Below are 21,388 nucleotides of genomic sequence, written 5' to 3'. Positions count from 1 at the left end.
ACAATAGCCAAGATATGGAGGCAACTTACATGTCCACTGACAGAGGAATAGATAAAGAAGATGTGGTACAAATATACAATAGAATATTACTCAGTCCTAAAGAAGAAAAACCCATCTGCAATAGCATGATGTAGAGAATACTGTACTTAGTGATATAAGTCAGACTGAGAATAACAAGTACTATGTGAATGTAAAAAATGATACAAATGTATCTACATATGAAACAGCAAAGACTCACAGAAACAGAAGACAAATTTATGGTCACCAAACAGGAGAAGAAGGGAAAGAGAGACAAATAAGGATTATGAGATTAACAAATACAAACTGCCATACATAAAACATATAAGCAACAATAATTTATTGTATTGCACAGGGAATTATAGTCAATGTCTTCTAATAACCTACAATAAAATATAATCTGAAAAAATATACAATTGAATCATTTGGCTATACACACGAAATTCATTCAATATTATAAATCAATTATACTTCAACTTTTAAAATGACTGATCACAGATCATCATAACAAATATAATAACAGTGAAAATGTTCTGAAATATTGCAGGAATTACCAAAACGTGACACAGAGGCACAAAGTGAGTAAATGCTTTTTTGAAAAACGGTGCCGATAGACATGCTCAACGCAGGGCTGCCTGCAACTTCAGTTTGTGAAAAAGAGATCGGTTCAAGATGGCAGGGTAGAAGATGCATGCTCACCATTTCTTGTGAAAGCATCAAAAATCACAACTGCTGAACAACCATCAATAGGAAAACACTGGAACCCACCAAAAAAGATAACCCATATCCAAAGACAAAGGAGAAGTCCCAATGAGACAGTAGGAGAGGCACAATTACTATAAAATCAATTTGTAAAAAATGCAGTATCTGCAAAGTGCCAATAAAGTGAAGCACAATAAAACAAGAGTATGCTTGTATCTTATGAGCAGTGTCGTTATCAAAATGGCAGAAACAGATATACACAAAAGGATGACAATATGAAGACATACAGGGAAAACGTGCAAACATGGAGGACTGAACGCCTGAAGAAAAGAGGAGAGAGACGTGGAACAGATTATTCCCTACTGCCTTCAAAGGATGCATAGCCTTGCTGACACCTTGATTCACATGAAATGTAAATGGATTAAATAACCTAATCAAAGGTAGAGATTGTGAGAGTAGCTTACAATAAAATAACAAGACCTTCTATGTTCTGAATGTGTGTGTGTGTGTGTGTGTGTGTGTGTGTGTGTGTGTGCTAAGTCGCTTCAGTTGTGTCCAACTCTGTAACCTTACCGACTGCAGCCCACCAGGCTCCTCTGTCCATGGGATTCTCCAGGCCAGAATACTGGAGTGGGTTGCCATGCCCTTCTCCAGGGGACTCTCCCACCCCAGGGATCAAACCGTCTCTTACCGTCTCCTGCATCGGCAGGCTGGTTCTTTACCAGTAGGGCCACCTAGGAAGCACTCTGAATATGTGTTTCCCCTCAAATTTTATATTTTGAAATTCTAACCCCCAAAAGTGCTGGTATTAGGAGGCTGTGACTTTGGGAGGGTCATGAGGGTAAAGCCCTCATATGTGGGATTAGTGCTCATTAAAAAAAAGGTTCAAGAGAAGGCTCCTTCCACTCTTTTGAGGACACAGCAAAAAGATGTCCATCTATGAACCAGGAAGCCTTCATCAGATACTGAATCTGGAAGTACTATGATCCTGGGCTTCTCAGGTTCCAGAATCACGAGAAATAAATGTTTTTGTTTATAAGCCACTTACTCTTACGGTATTTTGTTATGGTAGTCCAAAAAGACTAAGATAAGATCCAACTATATGCTCTCGAATGGAGACACACTTTGGACTCAAAGAAATAAATAGGTTCAAAGTATCATGATGGAAAAAGTATATCATGCAAACAGCAACCTTAAGACAGGTAGAGTGGCTATACCAGTATTAGACAAAACAAACTTTAAAGAAAAAAATAACACCAAATGTGTGTAGAAACAATGAGGAATAATTCATTGGCAAAAGGGTTAATTCTTCAGTGGGATACACTGACTATAAACATGCGTGCCTGCTCAGTCGCTTCAGTCGTGTCCGACTCTTTGCAGCGCTAACGACTGCAGCCCACCCGGCCGCTCTGTCCACAGGGTTCCTCCAGGCAAGAAAACCGGAGTGGGTTGCCAGGCCCTCCCCCAGGGGATGGTCCTGGCCCAGGGATCAAACCTACGTCTCCTGTCTCCTGCATTTGCAGGTGGGTTCTTTATACCACTAGCGCCACCTGGGAAGCCCAACTATAAAATACATAAACATAATAATAAGACAGCAAACTCATTAAGCAAAAACAGAAAGGAGAAATTAATAATTCAACAGTAATAGTTCAACATTTAAAATCCCAGTCTGGATAGGACAATGAGACAAAAAAAAAAAAAAACCTCACAGAGGCTTGAATAACACTATCAACCAACTCAATCTAAAAGACACCTAGAGGCACTCTAATAAATAGAAAGAAAATGCACATTCTTCTCAAACGCATGGAACATTCTCCAAGAAAGACCATATGCCAGGTCACAAACAAACCTCAGCAGACTTACAGGAAGTGAAATCATATAAAACATTCTCAGACCACAATGCAATTCAATTAACAATTAACAACAGGTAAGTCATCAGAATGTAATGTACAGCACTGTGACTATGGTTAATAATACTATAATACATATTTGAAAGTTGCTAAAAAATAAAACTTAAAAGTTGTCATCACAAAAAAATTGTGACTGTGAGTGATAGATGTTTATACTTATTGTGGTGATCACCTCACAATATATACAAGTATAGAATCATTATGTTGCACACCTGAAACTAATATGTTATATGTCAATTAAATCAATAAAAGAATATCTTTGAAATTTAAAAACACATAGAAATTAAACAACACACACTTTCAAAGCAAGTCAGTTAACCATACCAGAAACTAGATAATGCTTTTGCTTAATAAAAGAAAATCACAGAACACCAAAATTTATGAAGTGCACCCAATAGAGTGCTCAGAATAAAATTTAAAACTAAACACCTATATTAGAAAAGAAGACAGATATCAGATCTCAAATCAATAACCTAACTTTACACCTTAAGAAATTATAAAAAAAAAAAACAGAAACTATGTCCAAATCAAGAAGAAAATAAGATTACAGTGGAAATACACGAAATTAAATATAGAAAACTTGCAGAGAAAACTGATGAGACCAAAACTTGGTTCTTTGAAAAGATCAAGAAAATCCACAATTGTCCAGGTAGACGGAACCAAAAAAAACCACTCAAATTATTAACATCAGGCATGAAAGAACAGTCATCACCAGCAATATCACAGAAATTTTAGACAGTGTTAGAATACTATGAACAAATGTATGCCAACAAATCAGATAACTTAAAACACACAAATTCCTAGAAAAACAGAAGCTGCCAAAACTGACTCATTTTTCAAAAGTAGAAAATTTCAAAAGACTTATAACGAGCAAAAATCTGAATTTGTGTAATTTGAAAGCTTCACAGATACACACACACATGCACGCGAGCACATTCACCACCAATAACCAAATGGCTTCACCAGTGAATTTTATCAAACACTTAAACAAGAATTGATCACAACCCTTCAGAAACTCTTCTGGAAAACAAAGAGAGAATACTTTTCAGCTAATCCTACAAGGCCATTATTAGCCTCATTCCAAAGTCAGGCAGAGACAGCCTGAGAAAATACCAGATTATTCTCCCTTCTGAATACAAACATAGGTATGCTCAATAAAAATCCTAGCAAACTGAAACCAGGAACAGACAAATGGGATCATAAATCAAGATAAAGTGGGATTTATCCCAGGGATGGAAAATTGGTTTAAGATCTAAAAATCAATTTATGTAATATGTTATATTAATAAAGGATACAAATTATATGATATAAACGCAGAAAAAACATTTGACATAATCAATACACATTCATCACAAAAAGCCTCCAACAAATTTAAGAACACAAAGAAACTTCCTCAACACAAAAAAGAGCATGTCTGAGTCTATTTAAACAAAACATCACAGACTCAGCGGCTTACAAACAGCAAACATTTATTTTTCACAGTTCTGGAGGTTGGGAGGTCCAAGATCAGGGTGCCAGCCAACACGGTCAGGTTCTGGGTGAAAGCCCTCTTCTGAGCTGTGGACTGCAGACTCCTCAAAGTGTCCTCGCATGGCAGAGGGCACCAGGAAACTCTGAGAGGTCTCTTTTATAAAAAGAGCACTAACCCCATTCATGAGGGCTCTACCCTCAGGACAGAAGCACTCCCTTAAAGGCCCCACCTCCAAATACCATCACGTTGGGTATTAGGATTTCAATATATGGATTGCTGGGATATACAAACATTTAAACCATAGCAAGGCATCTATAAAAAACCTATAGCTAACATCATACTTAACGGTGAAATAGTAAACGACTTCCCTCTTGAGACTGGAAACAAAGCAAAGATTTCTACTCTCACCACTTCCACTCAGTTCAGTTGCTCAGTTGTGTCCGACTATTTCATTTTACGTTGTATATTCTAACTAGGACAATCAGGCAAGGGGGAAAAAATTAAAGGCCTACAGTTGAAAAGGAAGAAGTCAAGTCATCTTTATCTGCAAGTGATGTGATCTTGTATATATATCCCAAGCAATCTACTAAAAACTTCTAGGATGAATAAGACAAACAGGGTCACAGTATATAAATCAGGGTTAATATATATAAATCAATGGGATTTCTATACACTAGCAATGAAACATCTGAAAATAAAATTAAGAAAACATTTCCATTCACAAGAGCATTGGAAGAAGAAAATACTTGGGAATAAGTTCAACAATAAATGTCCAACACACACTGAAAGTAATTAAATGTTGTTGAAAGAAACTGAATAAAACCTAAATAAACGGAAAATATATTCATGAACCACAAGACTTAATTTATTAAGATGGCAATACTCCCCAAGTTGGTCTGCAGATTTTCAACATGTCCTCCATCAAAATCCTTGTTGGCTGTTTTGCTAAAAATGACAACCTGACTATAAAGTTCAGCTCCTCAGCTCCTCCCCTGGTGGCCCAGTGGTTACGAATCCGCCTTGCGATGCAGGGGACATTGGTTACCCCTGGTCTGGGAAGATCCCACATGCCGAGGAGCAGCTGAGCCCATGCATCACAATTTCTGAGCCAGGGATCTAGAGCCCATAAGCTGCAGCGACTGAGCCCATGTGTCTGAGACTGCTCCGCAACAAAAGAAGCCACTGGAATGAAAAATCCACGCGCAGCAATGAAGAGCAGTTCCCCCTTTCCGCACCTAGAGGGCGCCCATGTGCAGCAACAAAGACCCATCACAGCCCCAAAACAAAGTAAATAAATATTTTAAAAAAATAAAATTCAGCTGAAAATGCAAAAAGCCCAGAACAACCAAAACAATCTTGAAAAGGGACTTCACTGGCAGGGGTTAAGTCTTCATACTTCCTCTGCAGGGAGCATAGGTTTGATCCCTGGTCAGGGAACTAAGATCCCACATGCCATGTGGTAAAGTCAAAAAAGTTTCGGTTTTTTTTTTTAATTTTTTTAAATTTTGAAACTATTATAAAGTTGGAAGACTCACATTTTCCAATTTCAAAACTTACCACAAAGTTACAATACAGTGTGCAGCACACAGTGGTACTGAGGTAAAAAGAGACATATAGATCAATGGACTAGCATTTCAAATCCAGAAATAAACCCGTATATTAACGTTAACTGATTTTCAACAAAGGTAGAAAGAAAAATCGGTACCTCTTCAACAACTGCTGCTGGGAAGACTGCATATTCACACACAAAGATACACATCCGGATGCCTATCTCATGCCACACCTACATCAAAACCAATCAAAGAGCTAAATCTAAGGCCTAGAACTACAAAACCCTAAGAAGAAAACACAAGAGTAAATCACCATGACCTCAGATTAGGCAACAGCTTCTTAGATATGACAACAAAAGATAGATAAGTGAGATTTCATCAAAGTGAAAACAACTTGTGTGCTTCAAAGGACACCATCAATAAAGTGAAAAGCTGAGTGACAGAAAATACTTGCAAGCCATATATCTGATAAGGACTTGTCTCCAGAACATACAAAAAAAAAACCTCTTAAAATCAATAATAAAAAGATAAACAACACAATTTTCAAACAGGAAAAGGATCTAAACAAACATTTCTCCAAAGAAGATATACAAATGACCAACAGGCACGTAAAAAGACACTCAATGTCACTGGGAAACATTTATTTATTTATTTATTTATTTGGAAACATTTATTAAGAACACAATGAACATCATTTCATACCCACTAGGACAACGATGGAGAAAAGGAATGAAGGAAGGGAAGGCAGGGGGCAAGGCAACTATTGGTAAGGACAGAGTCCCTGATACGTTTATTTACTAAGGACAGTTCACTTGGAAGGTGAGAATTCAGACTAAATAGCTTACAAAGCACTCTGCTGTAAGTTCAAAAACTCCAATTAGTCATCTACCTTGTGCCAACTCCCAACAGTTTTAATTTTTACTTTGTTACTGTCATTTTTTATTCATTTGCTATTCTTAAAAAATATACCCTTTTGCAAAATAACAACTTTTTAAGCATTTACTGTTGTCCAATATTAAAAATTTAGCTCTGAATTCCTTCTAGTAAGAATTGTAATTTGAATCCCACAGCTATTTAATTTCAGCATATCCATTACTCATTAATACTATGACTACAGGACTGCAGTTGCTAACTGGAGCATTTTTTTCACTACAGACCATAAGCAATGAATCCAGCGAGTTTATATATAACCCTTGCTTTATAAGATAAATCTTGCAAGATGTTCCAAACACACAAACAAGGAGTTAAGATGACTTAGAATCACAGAAAGTCAGAGCTTAGATGGAACCATAAAGGCCACTGAAGTCAATCACTGTATTTAGAAGTTGTGGTAACTGAGACCCAAAAAGGTTAAATGAATCATTCATGGTCACACTCTACATAGCATAAGCCCATCCTGTGTCACACACATACATGTATCTTACCTTTCTGGTGATATCTTAGAAGTGACAGGATGACCACGTACACCTTTTTTACTTTTATGGTCTAGAGAGAGGACCTTATTTCTTAGGCTCCTTTTCAACTAAGAAAAAAAAAATGGAATTTGGAATTTCAATAATATAGAATACAACAATTAAAAGGCAGTTAACTTTTCTTTTTATTTAGAAATTCAAGATAAACAGCCAAACTCATAATGGTTCACAGAGGGGTAAAAATGCAACCTACAAAAAAACTTGGCATCTGCTAGTGGAGAAACAAAAGCCCACTAAATAGTAGAACAAAGACATTTAAAAACATAGAGGTAACCTTAGTCAGGAAATCGACATTTTAAAATTCAAAAGCTTACATAACTGAAAGATGGTGAATGTCTTTAAGGAAATATAAAAATAATGACGTGTCAAATTAAATAGAACCTGTGATTCTGACGCAACTCCATTTATAAACAACTGGAAGGGATTACAATTAATACCCTATGAACTGTTACATGGAGAAACTTCATGACAGAGTCAGATATCTTACTAACACTGTGTAGATTTAATCTAACTAGAAACAACAGTTAAAACTGATTTAGGTAATATGCAACAGTGTGAACCTAGACAAATAAATTTATCTCCTCTTTACATTAGTTTCCTTATGTGGAAGGGTTGTGTGTGTGTGCTCAGTCATGTCCAACTATTTGCAACTCCATGGACCCACCAGGCTCATCTGTCTATGGCATTTCCCAGGCAAGAATACTGGAGTAGGTTGCCATTTCTTCCCAAGGGACTTTTGCAATCCACGGATGGAAACTGCATCTCTTGGGTCTCCTGCATCGGTAGGCACATTCTTATACATACACACACACACACACACACATACACACACACACAGTGGAATATTACTCAGCCATTAAAAGTGAAATAATAACATCTGCAGCAACATGGATGCACCCAGTGATGATCACACTAGGTGAAATAAGGCAGAGTGAGAAAGACAAATAGTTTGTGATCTCACCTATATGTGGAATCTAAAATATGACACAAATCAACTTATTTATGAAACAGAACCAGACTCAGGGACATAGAAAACACTTATGGTTGCTAGAGGGGAGAGGGGGTAAAGGAGGGAAAAACTAGGAGCTTTGGATCAGCAGTGCAAACTACTATGTATAAAAGACACAGCAAAGCCCTACCGCACAGCACAGGGAATATGCTCATACCCTGGAACGAGCCACAATGGAAGAGAACATCAAAAAGAATGTGCATCCATATGTACAACTGAGTCACCTGGCTGTCCACTTGAAACTAACACAACAATGAAAATCAACTACAGTTCAATTTTAAAAAACACTGTCTTCCTCAAAGAGGTATCTATACACCCATGTTCAAAGCAGCACTCACTGCTCACCACAGCTACAAGAGGGAAACAACGCAAGTGTCCCAGCAATAATAATATCAACAACAAAGTGTGGCATATACACGAGGAAGGAAATATTACTTATCCTTCCAAAAAAGAAAAAGGAATTCTGATATATATTACAACATGGATGAACTCTGACTGTGAGATAATAAATACTCATAGTGGTCTCTGCCCACAGTTCCTGACACAGAACTGCTAAAATCCTTGTAATTTCCTTGGTAATAAGAGCATCTTTTGCTATAATATTGATTTTTAACCCCAATTCCTATCACAAGGCTTCTAAAACCCTGGTAATTTCCCAGGTGACAGGAGTGTCTTTTGTACTAATGAAGTGACTCTAGGTGAGCTTCTGGATAGGGGCTAGTCACCAGAAAGACCGAGTCAGAATTATGAGCTTAGAATTCTCATCTCTGCCTCCCATTCCCTGGAGAGGGGAGAGGAGCTGGAAGCAGAGTTAATTATCGGTCATGCCTACGTGAGGAAGTCTCCATTACAATCCCAACAGTATGAGGTCTGAAGAGCTTTCAGGCTGGTGAGACCCATCCACATACCAGGAAGGCCACAATCCCGCCTCCACAGAGAAGAAACTCCTGCAACTCGGGACCCACCAGTCCTTGCCCTATGCATCTCCTCATTTGGCTGCTCATCTGTATTCTTTATCATGTCCTTTAATAAGCTGGTAAATGTACGTGTTTCCCTGCGTTCTGTAAACTGTTCTAGCATAAATTAATCCAACCTGAGGAGGAAGTCATGGGAACCTCAGATTTATATCCAGCGGGTCAGAAGCACAGATGACAAGCTGGACTTGTGACTGGCATCTGAAGTGGAGTGGAAGCAGTCTTGGGACTGAGCCCATAAACTGTGGGATCTAAAACTATCTCCAGGTAGTGTCAGAATTGAGATAAACTGCAGGACACCCGCTCATGTCCCAGAGGATGGACTGGTGGGGGAAACCCACACACATGTGGTGGGAGAAGTGTTGTGAAAATGATAGTAGTCTGAGAATAAAGGAGAAACACAGGAGGAAGAGGGTTTTTCCCAAAGCGATGACATAAGGCTAAGTGAAATAAGCCAGTAACAAAAAGACAAACACTCTATGATTCTAGTTATACGAAGTATCTAGAGTACATAAAGACAGAAAATAGCTTGTACATAGAAATAGAAAACAGACTACATCAAACTAAAAAAATGTCTGGACGGGAAAGAAAACCATCAACAACATGAAAAAGCAACCTATAGACTGGAAAAATTATCTGTGAAACACATATCTGATAAGAGGTTAATATCTAAAATAGACAAAGAACTCATACAATTCTATGGCAAAAACAAACATCTAATTTTACAGTGAGCAGAGGATTTGAGCAGACATTTTCCCAAAAGAGACATACATAGGGCCAACAGTTATGTGAAAAGGTGCTTAATATCACTAAACATCAAGGAAATGCAAATCAAAACCACAGTGAGCCATCATCCCACACCTGGTAGAATGGCTCTTATCAAAACAACAAGACATAAAGAGTTGGCAAGGATAAGCAGAAAAGGAAACTCTTGTGTACTGCTGGCAGGAATGTAAATTGGCAGAGACACTATGGAAAACAGTACAGAGGTTCCTCAAAAAAAATTATAAAAATCACCATATGCTCTAGCAATTCCACTTTGACTTCTGAGTATTTATCTTTAGGAAGCAAATCACTAACTGAAAAAAAATTATCAACAACCCTTGTTCACTGCACAATTATTTACAACAGCCAAGAGGTGTAAACAATCAAACTGTCCATCAATGGATGAATGGATAAACAAAACATGTTATATACATAAACACACACACACACACGGAATATTATTCAACCATAAAAAAGAAGGAAATCTTGCCATTTGCAATAGCATGGGTGCACTTTCAGGGCATTATATTAAGTGAAATAAGTCAGATAGAGAAAAAATAAATACCATATGATCTCACTTAGATGCAGAATTTTTTTTAACTCGTCAGTACAGAGAACAGATTTGTGGTTGCCAGAGGCAGAGGTTGACAGTTGGGGAAAATGGGTGAAGATGGTCAAAAGGTACAAATTTCCAGTTATAAGTAAGTCCTGGGGATGCAATGTACAGCATGCTGACTTAGTGAACAAAACTCTACTGTATATTTGAAAGTTGCTAAGACAGGAATGAGATGGTTGATGGCATCACCAACTCAATGGACATGAGTTTGAGTAAGCTCCGGGAGTTGGTGATGGACAGGGAAGCCTGGCGCACTGTAGTCCATGGGGGTAGCAAAGAGTTGGACAAGACTGAGTGATTGAACTGAATTGAACTGAAGACAGCAGATCTTAAAAGTACCATCATGGGAGAAAAAACATTGTAACTATTAATATGTATGGTGATGAATGTTGACTAAATTTACTGTGGCAATAATTTTGCAATTTAAATATGTATCAATCATTATGGCTTTCAGCCAGTGAAGCTGGGGAGATGTCCAGCCAGGAAAAGAATGTCAGATCTCATTGTCCTCCTAGGTTTTTTTTTTTTTTTGGCTGCTGGGTCTTCGTTACTGCATGCAGGCTTTCTCTACTTGCAGAGAGTGGGGGCCACTCTGTAGTTGCAGTGCATGGGCTTTTCATTGCGGCGGCTTCTCTTGTGGAGCATGGGCTTTAGTGAGTGGGCTTCAGTAGCTGCTGCACGTGAGCTCAGTAATTGTGGTGCATGGGCTTAGCTGCCCTGAGCCTTGCGGAAATCTTCCTGAACCAGGGATCAAACTGGTGTTCCCTGCATTGCAAGGCAGATTCTTAACCAGAGGACCATCAGGGAAGCCCCTTCCTAGATTTCTGATGCTCTCCTGAAGCCGTTGGATAGAATGGCTTGATCCCAAAAATAAATAAATCAGAAGTTGTGGTACATACACACAATGGAATACTACTCAGCTATAAAAAGGAACAAAATTTGAGTCAGTTGAACAGAGATGAATGAACCTAGAGCCTGTTATACAGAATGAAATAAGTCAGAAAAACAAGTACGTATATTAACGTATGTCGAGAAAAATGGTCCTGATGAACCTACCTGCAAGGCAGGAACAGAGATGCAGACATAGAGAAGGGACTTCCAGACCCGAACTGAGAGAGTAGCACTGAAACACATACATTACCGTAGGGAAAGCAGAAAGCTGGGGGGAGAATCTGCATAACACAGCGAACTCAGCTCAGTACTCTATCACAGCCAAGGGGGGCAGGACGGGCTTGGGGGTGGGAGGAGGTTCCAGAGGGAAGGCACATGTATACTTGTGGCTGATCCATGATGCTATACGGCAGAAGCCAACACAACGTTGTAAAGCAACTGTCCTCCAACTAAAAATAAACTAAGAAAAAACAAACGCAGCTAAATTCAGCAGCTGTGAAAGCCACATAGCAAACTTTTCTTCAAGATTTTTTCTTAAAGTACAGATATGAAAAAATAAAATAAATTTTCTAAAAATTAAAATTGAAAAATATTTTAAATACATAAATAAATATTATGTTATATGTGTGGATATGTGATCAGTCACGTCTGACTTTTTGTGACTCTATGACTGTAGCCTGCCAGACTCCTCTGTCCATGGGATTCTCTAGGTAAGAATATTGGGATGGGTTGCTGTTTCCTTCCCCAATTGTGTTATATACCTAAAACTAACATGATGTTACATAGTAATTATATCTCAATATCAAAAAATATCTCACATTTGGCTCACCAAATGTACCGCATTAGTGCAAGATGTTAATGATAAGGAAGCTGCGTGTGAGGGGGGGGAGAGGAGCATAAGTACACGGGCACTGTTGGTGCTATCCCTGCAGGTTTTCGGTAAACCTAAGACTGCTCTAAAAAATCAACTCTGCTAATTTAAAAAAATAAGTAAACTGACAGTTCCAAGTGCTGGGACCAGAAGCTGCCACACATCACTGGTGGAAATGTCAAGTGGTACTCTGGAAAGCAGTTTGGCAGTTAGGTATATACTTACCACATGACTCAGGAATCCCACCTTAAGGTATTTATCCTAGAGAGATTAAAACGTCTGCTCACAAAAAAACCTGTATTCTTAATTGCCAAAAACTGGAAACAATCCTTCTGTCCTTCAATGGTTCATTTGGGAATGGATAAACAAACTATTGATATAGTTTGTTATTCATCAACAATAAGGATGAATCTCCCTGGCACTAAACTGAGTGAAAAAAAAAAACCACTCTCAAAACATTAAAACATTACATGCTCCATGATTACATTCATGTGACACTCTGGAAAATGTAGAGGTACAAGGATAGAAAACAGCAATGTTAGCATAGATTATGGATGAGGATAAGAAGAATCTACAAAGAGGACAACACCAGGGAACTTTTTGGAGTGATGGAACCATACAGTATCTTCACTGCGATGACAGTCCTATGAGTCTATAAATATCCTGTGACTCATAGCACTTCACATCAAGAAAAAACTGATAAATAAATACACACACACCTTTATTACAGTGGTGGTTGCAAAAATGTATACATTTGTCACAATTCAGAGATCACTTAAAATGGATTAATTATATATAAATTCACTGTCAAATATATTTGAGAATAAATATAACATACATACTTAAAGAGGCAAAATATTTGGACACCTCACAAAAAAGAAGATACACAACAGCTAATCATCAGATGAAAATATTCTCACCACTATGTATAAAATAGATAGTTAATGAGAAACGACTGTAGACCACAGAGAATTTTCCTCAGTGTTCTGTGGTGACTGAAATGGGGAGGAAATCCAAAAAAGAGGAGATATACGTATAAACATGGGCTTCCCTGTTGACGCAGTGGTAAAGAATCTGCCTCCCAATGCAGGAGATTTGAGTTCAATCCCTGGGTCAGGAAGATCCCCTGGAGAAAGAAATGGCCACTCACTCCAGTATTCTTTGCCTGGGAAATACCATGGACAGAGGAGCCTGGCGGGCTATATATATAGTTCATGGAGTTGCAGAAGAGTAGGACGTGACTTAACGCCTGTTCAAGTCACATAAAAAAAAAAAACTTAGAGACTAAACAACAAATGTACACCCAGAGCTGATTCACTTTTCTGTGCAGAAGAAACTAACACAATATTGAAAAGAAAGTACACTCTAATAAAAAAAGATATGAAAATATTTTAACATCATTGGTCATCAGGGCAAAGCAAATTAAAAGTCCCAAAGTTCACCAACAGAAGAATTAGATAAATGAATTGCATTATACTCATATAATAGAATATTACTCAACAATAAAAAGGAACAAACTACTAATAGGTACAAAACAGAAATGAGCTTCAACAACATTTTACTAAGCAAAAGAAGGCAACACAAAAGAGTATACACTGCAAAAACAGGCAAAACTATCTTACAAATAGAGAAATTAAAAAACTGGCTGTCCAGAACAGGGTGGGAATAGAGACAACAGGCAAAGGAAGGACACAGGGGTGAGGGCAAAGAGAACTTTCCAGGCTCAGGACAAGGCTCTGTTTCACTGAGATACTGGTCGCACATGTCACACTAGTCAAAGCTCATCCAGTCATACACCTAAGATCTGTTTTATATATCTCAGTAAAAAACACACATAAACAAGTTAAAATTCTGCTAAAGATTATGGAAACTGGCATTTGTCCCTTTTTCTTTCATTGAAAGCTATGGTGGTGTGTGGGAGACACCATGAAGCAAGATTTGGGTACCACCTCGAAGTCTACAAACTATGAAGCACGTTTAACAACATGCTTAACTTAACTTAACAAATACTGTTACATCTAAAGTAACAAGGGGCCAAGGTCAGGCTGACACATTTGCCACTTCAAATCTCAAATAGGATGTAGATTTCCCAGAAGTTAAGTATCACTATCCTAAAGAAGACATCCAACTGGTATAGGAAAGGAGTCATAGGGAAAGAAAATGTGTCTCCGAGGAGGCTGAGGAGGCCCTGTTTCCCTTAGTGGGTCAGAGAGAACAAGAGAAAGTAAGTTGTTACTTTCCAGGAAAAGAAGCCTGCTGAAACAAAGCAGGGTTAAGGAAGGAGCAGAGAGCAGATCATACCCTGGAGACCTAATGCCTGGAGAGCCCTCTGGGGGTCCATGTCTGCCTCCTGAAGGCCAAAAAACTAAACCAAGACTACATGACCCAAGGGCAGTGGAAGAAACACACTGAGGAAGACACTCCTTAAGAAAGCAAACTCAAATCACATCCGTTTACTTCTAAGGGACTGTGTGTATTTAAAGTGATATGTTTTTACTCCATTCAGTATTCCAAAGCATCAAATAAAATATGCAAATATAGAGATAAAATCTTCCTAAAATAATGTGTTTTTTTCTTCTGTTGGCAACAATTTCACTACATGATAACATTCAGTGCTAACTAGTCAATCTGTAGAAATATGGGATCTCTCATTGGTGGCAATATATATTGGTGCAAATTTTCTGAGATAATTTTTCAGTATTTATAAAAATTTAATAAACAAACTTCCCTACACCTAGTAATCCCATTCAAAAATGGTTCCCTGCTTATGAAAAATGAAGGTTGCTGCAATTCTATTTCTATTAGTAAAACTTTAGAAACAACCAAACTGTCTAATATCAGTGCACTAAGTGAATAAATTATTGGATATAGTTTATTTGGGGAGTATTATAAAGCCAATAAAAAATAAGTAAAAGAGGTACATCTAAATGTGTTAAAATAGAAAAAAAATTAAAATATTACTAACTGAAAATGGCAAAACACAGAACAAGATGTATTTCATGATCTCTCTTCAGCAATGATCAAAAAATGTACAGTCGTATGTGGGCAGCATGCTTTTTTCTTCTTGAAAGGAAAGAAAAAAAAAAAACTGTCAGTGGTGACTGCATTCAGGAAATAGTCCCATTTATTACCTTCCTTTTCTAAACCCTGTATAAAAAACAAATGCATTACTTAAAAACTAAATTTTTTAATAACATTAGAGAATTCCTTTGTGGTCCAGTGGCTAGAAAACTGTGCCTTCAACGGGTTCAATCCCTGGTCAGGGAACCAAGATCCCAGAAGCCATGAAGCACAGTCAAAATAAACAAACAAATAAATAAATAATGTTAAAGCAACCAATACTAACAGCAAATCTTTCCTCTGAGAACAAGTTTTAAAAAATGGTTAATTTTTCTTGTCTGTAACATAAAAATACATATATTCAAGGTGACTTAAAGTCTGTTATCCTAAAATACTACCATTATGAGCTGAACTGTCCCCCCTCAAAATCTGTATGTTGACGTGTATGTATGTGAAGATAGGGCCTTTACACAGGGGGTTTATGCTTAAATGGGGTCCAAAGGGTGGGAACAGAATTTACAAGACTTGTGTCCTTACAAGAAGAGGAAGAAACCCCAGGGATGTGTGTGCACAGAAAAGAGGCCATATGAGAACACAGCAAGAAGGTGGCCATCTGTAAGCCAAGGACAGAGGCCTTGGACAAAACAACCCTGCCCGCACCTTGATCTTGGACTTCCAGCCTCCAGATCTGTGAGAAAATAATTTCCTGTTGTTTAAGCCACCAACCTGCAGTATTTCATTATGTTAGAAATGTAGACGTATAAAACTAATAGACCAATATGTATATCCTCAAACAGAGAAATGGAAAATCTGAGAAAAAATTCCATTTTTAAAACACTGACCATGAGTAGTGCCAGTCAAGAAAAGAAAAAAGAACATATAAAGTGCTATCTTAAGCCTTACTCATGAGAACTCTATAGTGATATTTAAAAGTGATAAAATTGGTGCAGATTTATAATCAGGCTGTCTTTTAAAATAATTGTGTCACTCTTTACAATATACCCTCTTTAAATTTACAAAACAAAAAAAGCAAGGGATTCTAATAAGCTTAGCGTTAGCGTTAGTTGCTCAGTCATGTATGACTCTCTGCAACCCCATGGACTGCACCCTACAAGCTCCTCTGTGCATGGGATTCTCCAGGCAAGAATACTGGAGTAGGTTGCCATTTCTTTATCCTCTAATAAGCTTAACATTATCATAAATTTAAAATACAAATATATAATAATGAGATTTAAATTCCATGAAGAAAACAACCACGCACAATATTCTTAGATTTAAACTGAAAAATGACCCTAACCTCAAAGCATGATTTCAACATATGCCAGAAATAAATTAATTTAAAACCTGAAATTATGTAATACAAGAAAATTTTTAAAAAGAACATATATGAAAATAAAGATTCAGCTTTATTAAAATATTTTAAAACATACTAAGTAACACTACATACTTATAAGAAGATAGCTTTTATTTACCCCCTGCAAAGAAACATCCCAGTGTTCTGAGCGTCTGAGTTTGGACAGTGGTGACTGAACATGAACATCCTCTGGTTTTGCACTTAATATCTTTGTTATCTGAAACCAAAATGAGAAAATAATTAGTTTAATTGAAATATAAGTAAGAGCTGAATGAGTTAACAGAACCACTACATTACCTGCATTAATATTTTGCTATTACTTTTAAAGAGTTTTAAGTTCAGTGCTTAATCTATAGGTAGTTAAATATGATTTTATAAAACGCCTCTTTCACTCAGTATAAAAGTGGATAAATGAGGTATCACAGTGACTACTTAACTGTTCTTACTTGCAGTTTCCTCCTCTGCTAATCTCTCGAACACTACCCCCAGAGTTCTCCAATACGCAAATCTAATTACGGCTACGATCTTAAACTACAACGATGGTGCCCATTACTTATAGATGTAACTCTTAACAATCTGGGCTCTTTGACGTCACTCACACATCACAAACTCTACACCTAACCACACTGAGTTTACTCAACCTTCTTCAAGCATACATCTCTAGAACCCTGTATGTACTGCTCCTTTAACCTAGAATGCTCTTCCCTCTATTTCTCCCCTATTAAATACCTCAGATCCTGCGAAAAGTTATTCTTATCCACACAATCGCCACTCCCACACCAGGGCTTTCCTTTCTCTGGGTATTAGTACTCGGTAGTTTGGATCACACATACCATGCTATATTATAATTACTTATCTACATGTTTGTCTTCTTCACCAGAGTGTGAAGGGTCTAAAAGAGGGTACTCTGACTTAGTCACTTATATTCCAAAGTGAATGGCTTACAGTACACTGAATAAACAAATGAATGGATGGATTGTAGCCACAAACTTGAAATCATCTCTTTAGAACTTAAATAATTTAACTTTCACATTATAAATGATGGTTAAGCATCAAGTTCAGCTTATTATATAACATAAAAAAAGCACTGGGCTTCCAATATAATAAGCATCGGGCTTCCCAGGTGGTGTTAGTGGTAAAGAACCCGCCTGCCAATGCAGGAGACATAAGAGACGTGGGTTCAATCCTTGGGTCTGGAAGATCCCTTAGAGGAAGGCATGGCAACCCACTCCAGTATTCCTGCCCGGAAAATCCCATAGACAGAGGAGCCTGGTGGGCTACAATCCATAGGGTTGCAAAGAGCCAGACGTGACTGAAGTAATTCAGCTTGCATAATAAACACTGTATCGACTACAATCACAAAATGGCTTCAATAAGAGTAAAGCAGAAGGGCTTCCCTGGTGGCCCAGGGATTAAGAATCTGCCTTGGAATGCAGGGGACACCACTTCGATCCTTGCTCTGGGAAGACCCCACATGCTGTGGGGAAACTAAGCCCACGTGCCGGAACCACTGAGCCCTAGCTCTGGAGCCTGCAAGCCCCAACTGCTGAAGCCCACGCATCCTAGAACCTACGCTCCTCAACAAGAGAAGCCACACAAGAGGCCTGCGAACGGCAGCTACAGGCTCGCCCTCGCTCAGCGCATCCGGACAAAGCCTGAATGCAGCAACAAAGACAGCGAAGCCAAAAATAAACAGATGAACTTATTTTTAAAAATCTACACATGGTAAATGCTGAAGAGGGTGTGAAGAGGTTCCTACACTGCTGGTGGGAAGGCAAATTGATTTGGCCACTACGAAGAACAGTATGGAGGTTCCTTAAAAAACTAAGAGTAGAACTACCATATGATCCAGCAATCCCACTCCTGGGGATGTCACTGAAGAAAACCACACTCTGAAAAGATCCATGCACCCCAATGTTCCCTGCAACACCATTTACAAAAGCTAGTAGGTGGAAGCAACTTAAACGTCCACCAACAGAGGAATTGTAAAGAGGATGTGGCCATACATACAATGGAATGTTACTCAGCCATAAAAAGGAGTGAGATAATAGCATTTGCAACAACGGGGATGGACCTAGCAATTGTTATACTGAGTAAAGTAAGTCAGACAGAGAAACAGACAGATATCATATGTCATTGTTTATTTGTGGAATCTAAAAAATGGGACAAATGAACTTATTTACAAAACAGGAATAGAGTCAAAGACACGGTAGACAACCTTACCAGAGGAGAAAGGGGGTAGGCAGGAAGGATAAACTGAGACTGAATGCACATATACACACCGTTATTGTCGTTCGGTTGCTAAGTCGTGTCCAGTGCTTTGCGACCCCATGGACTGGAACCCGTCAGGCTCCTCTGCCCATGGGTTTCCCAGGCAAGAGTACTGGAGTGCGTTGCCATTTCCTTCTCCACATATACACACTACTACACATAAAATCAATAACTAGTAAGGATCTACTGTTCAGCACAGGAAACTCTACCCAATACTCTGTGATGACCCATCTGGGAAAAGAGTGTTGAAGAGCGGGTGTAGCGGGTGTATGTACGAGTATAATTGATTCACTTTGCCGCACACCTAAAACTAACACAACACTGTAAACCAACTATGCTCCACTAAAGATTTGCGGTAAAGAATCTGCCCGCAAAGGCAGGAGACATAAGAGACGTAGGCTCAGTCCCTGGGTCAAGAAGATACCTTGGAGTAGCAAACGGCAAACTGCTCCAGTATCCTTGCCTGGGAAACTCCACGGAGAGAGGAGCCTGATGGGGTACAATCTATGGGACTGCAAAGAGTAGGACACACATACACACACAGAAGCAACGTAAAATCTCTTTTTTAACTCCCTTATTTATCTCACTTAAGCTAAATCCAGATTTTTTTCTTTTGTTTTTTGCTGCCTGGCATGGCTTGCAGGATCTTAGTTTCCAACCAGGAATCGAACCCGGGGCCCACAGCAGTGAAATCACAGAGTCCCAACCACTGGACCACCAAGGAATTCACTAAATCCAGAACATTAAATGAAGAAACCACACCCCACAAATCTGAAGTAAGCAAAGGTAGAATAAGAGTACCCCAAAGCTACACTCTCTGTGTGGTCTTGCAAGGTACTCTTTTAATTTCACAGCCCTCCTTTATGATATCTTCTTCTCACTCTTTTTTCCCAAAAACTGTGCCAAATTAAAGTTCTTTGTGTATAATTAGAAAGCTCTGGAGAAAAGTCTCTAATAAATTATTATAATACAAATCAAGGTACTATGGCATTTAAATCATAAAATTCTATAGGAAAAAAGATTATCTTTCTAAAAACAGATTAAATCTTTTCCAACACCTCCTAGGTAGGTAGAAACCTCATTTTGCTTGTTTTTCTACTCCTGGCTTATATAAAAGAAATAAATGGAAAAAAAATGTTTTTTTTTTTTTTGAAAAAAAAATGTTTAAAAAGATATATACCAAATAGTAACTTTAAGCACATAACTTGAATACAAACTCTTCAACATCTACAGTATAACATAAATGAATGTACATGAGGTACTCTAATATATTCGATCATCAAAGAAATGAGTTCTGTTTTATATAAATTTAAAAATAAGATTTGACCCTGGAGAAGGAAATGGCAACCCACTCCAGTATTCTTGCCTAGAGAATTAAAAAAAAAAAAAAAAAAATAAGATTTGAAAAGTATACTGGTAAATTGTATAATGATTTAAACAAGGCTGGTCCCAGAAAGGATTTTGTATTTTCTAGTTAACCCTTGATTAATTAGGATATACCACTGGTGGCTCAGATGGTTAAAAAAAAAGACCTAAATTCAATCCCTGAGTCAGGAAGATCCCCTGGAGAAGGAAATGGCTACCCACTCCAGTTACTGTTGCCTGGAGAATTCCTTGGACAGAGGAGCCTGGCAGCCTACAGTCCATGGGGTCGCAGAGTCGGACATAACTGAGTGAGTAATACATTCCTCAAAAATCATCGATTAGTTATAGATTTACAGTATTTTCTTTAAAATTTTATTGAAAAAAAAAATACCAAAATACTTTCAATATTATTAACTCTGAAGATAATCGAAAAGTTAAGAGCAAAACTAATACATACCTTATGTAATTCCGAAGACGAAGGCTTTTTCCTTTTCCCTTCTGTGACAATTTCTATAAAGACATGACAAAAATTAGCATTTAAGAAATGCTAAACAGAACAGAATCAATCCTTTCATAGCTATCTTCTGTCTTAAAGTAACTCTTCTTGTTAGATTTACAGTTTATAGTGATACACTTCACAGAACCTGAAGGACTTATATAAAGGTCAAAAATAAACAGAAGAGTAACAGATTCTCATAAAATTTCTTTATTAAACAATATATGTATGATGACAACTGAAAAAAATGACAGGTAGCTGACTCTAAGAACTAAGTAAGAAATTCCCTGGCAAAAATCCTAGTATCTGAGAGGTCTTTGATATATTTTGGTTGAACCGTAAGACCAGATAAATTCTTATAATGGGGAACAAGGAGGCTATGGGAGAGAAGAGCAGAGGGTAAGGGCTACAGATCTAAGCATCTATGCAACAAACAGCTTATTAGATCTTTCGACACCATTTTTCAGACTTCCTAACGGATGTTCTTTGTTTCATTTTTCTTTTTATTTTAAATTTATTTTTCTAACTGAAGGATAACTGCTTGACAGAATTTTGTTGGTTTTTGCCAAACATCAACATGAAAGATTCTTTCA

The 21,388-nt window shown here is 37.8% G+C and overlaps 1 protein-coding gene across 5 annotated transcripts in view; it reads right to left on the bottom strand.

Moving 5' to 3' along the window:
* SENP7 (SUMO specific peptidase 7) overlaps nucleotides 1-21,388 on the bottom strand; it is a 152,896-nt gene that overhangs the window by 85,857 nt on the left and 45,651 nt on the right. For all 5 annotated transcript variants that reach the window (XM_065913549.1, XM_065913550.1, XM_065913553.1 and 2 more), the window contains exons 3-5: nucleotides 20,757-20,809; nucleotides 16,782-16,880; nucleotides 7,076-7,173 (exon numbers count right to left, since the gene is read on the bottom strand). In XM_065913549.1, the coding sequence (XP_065769621.1) occupies nucleotides 7,076-7,173; nucleotides 16,782-16,880; nucleotides 20,757-20,809 (250 nt within the window). The remainder of the gene's footprint in view (nucleotides 1-7,075; nucleotides 7,174-16,781; nucleotides 16,881-20,756; nucleotides 20,810-21,388) is intronic.

The sequence above is a fragment of the Muntiacus reevesi genome, chromosome 21 (assembly GCF_963930625.1).
Source record: "Muntiacus reevesi chromosome 21, mMunRee1.1, whole genome shotgun sequence".
NCBI lineage: Eukaryota > Metazoa > Chordata > Mammalia > Artiodactyla > Cervidae > Muntiacus > Muntiacus reevesi.
This window is presented reverse-complemented; position numbering and strand designations above follow the sequence as displayed.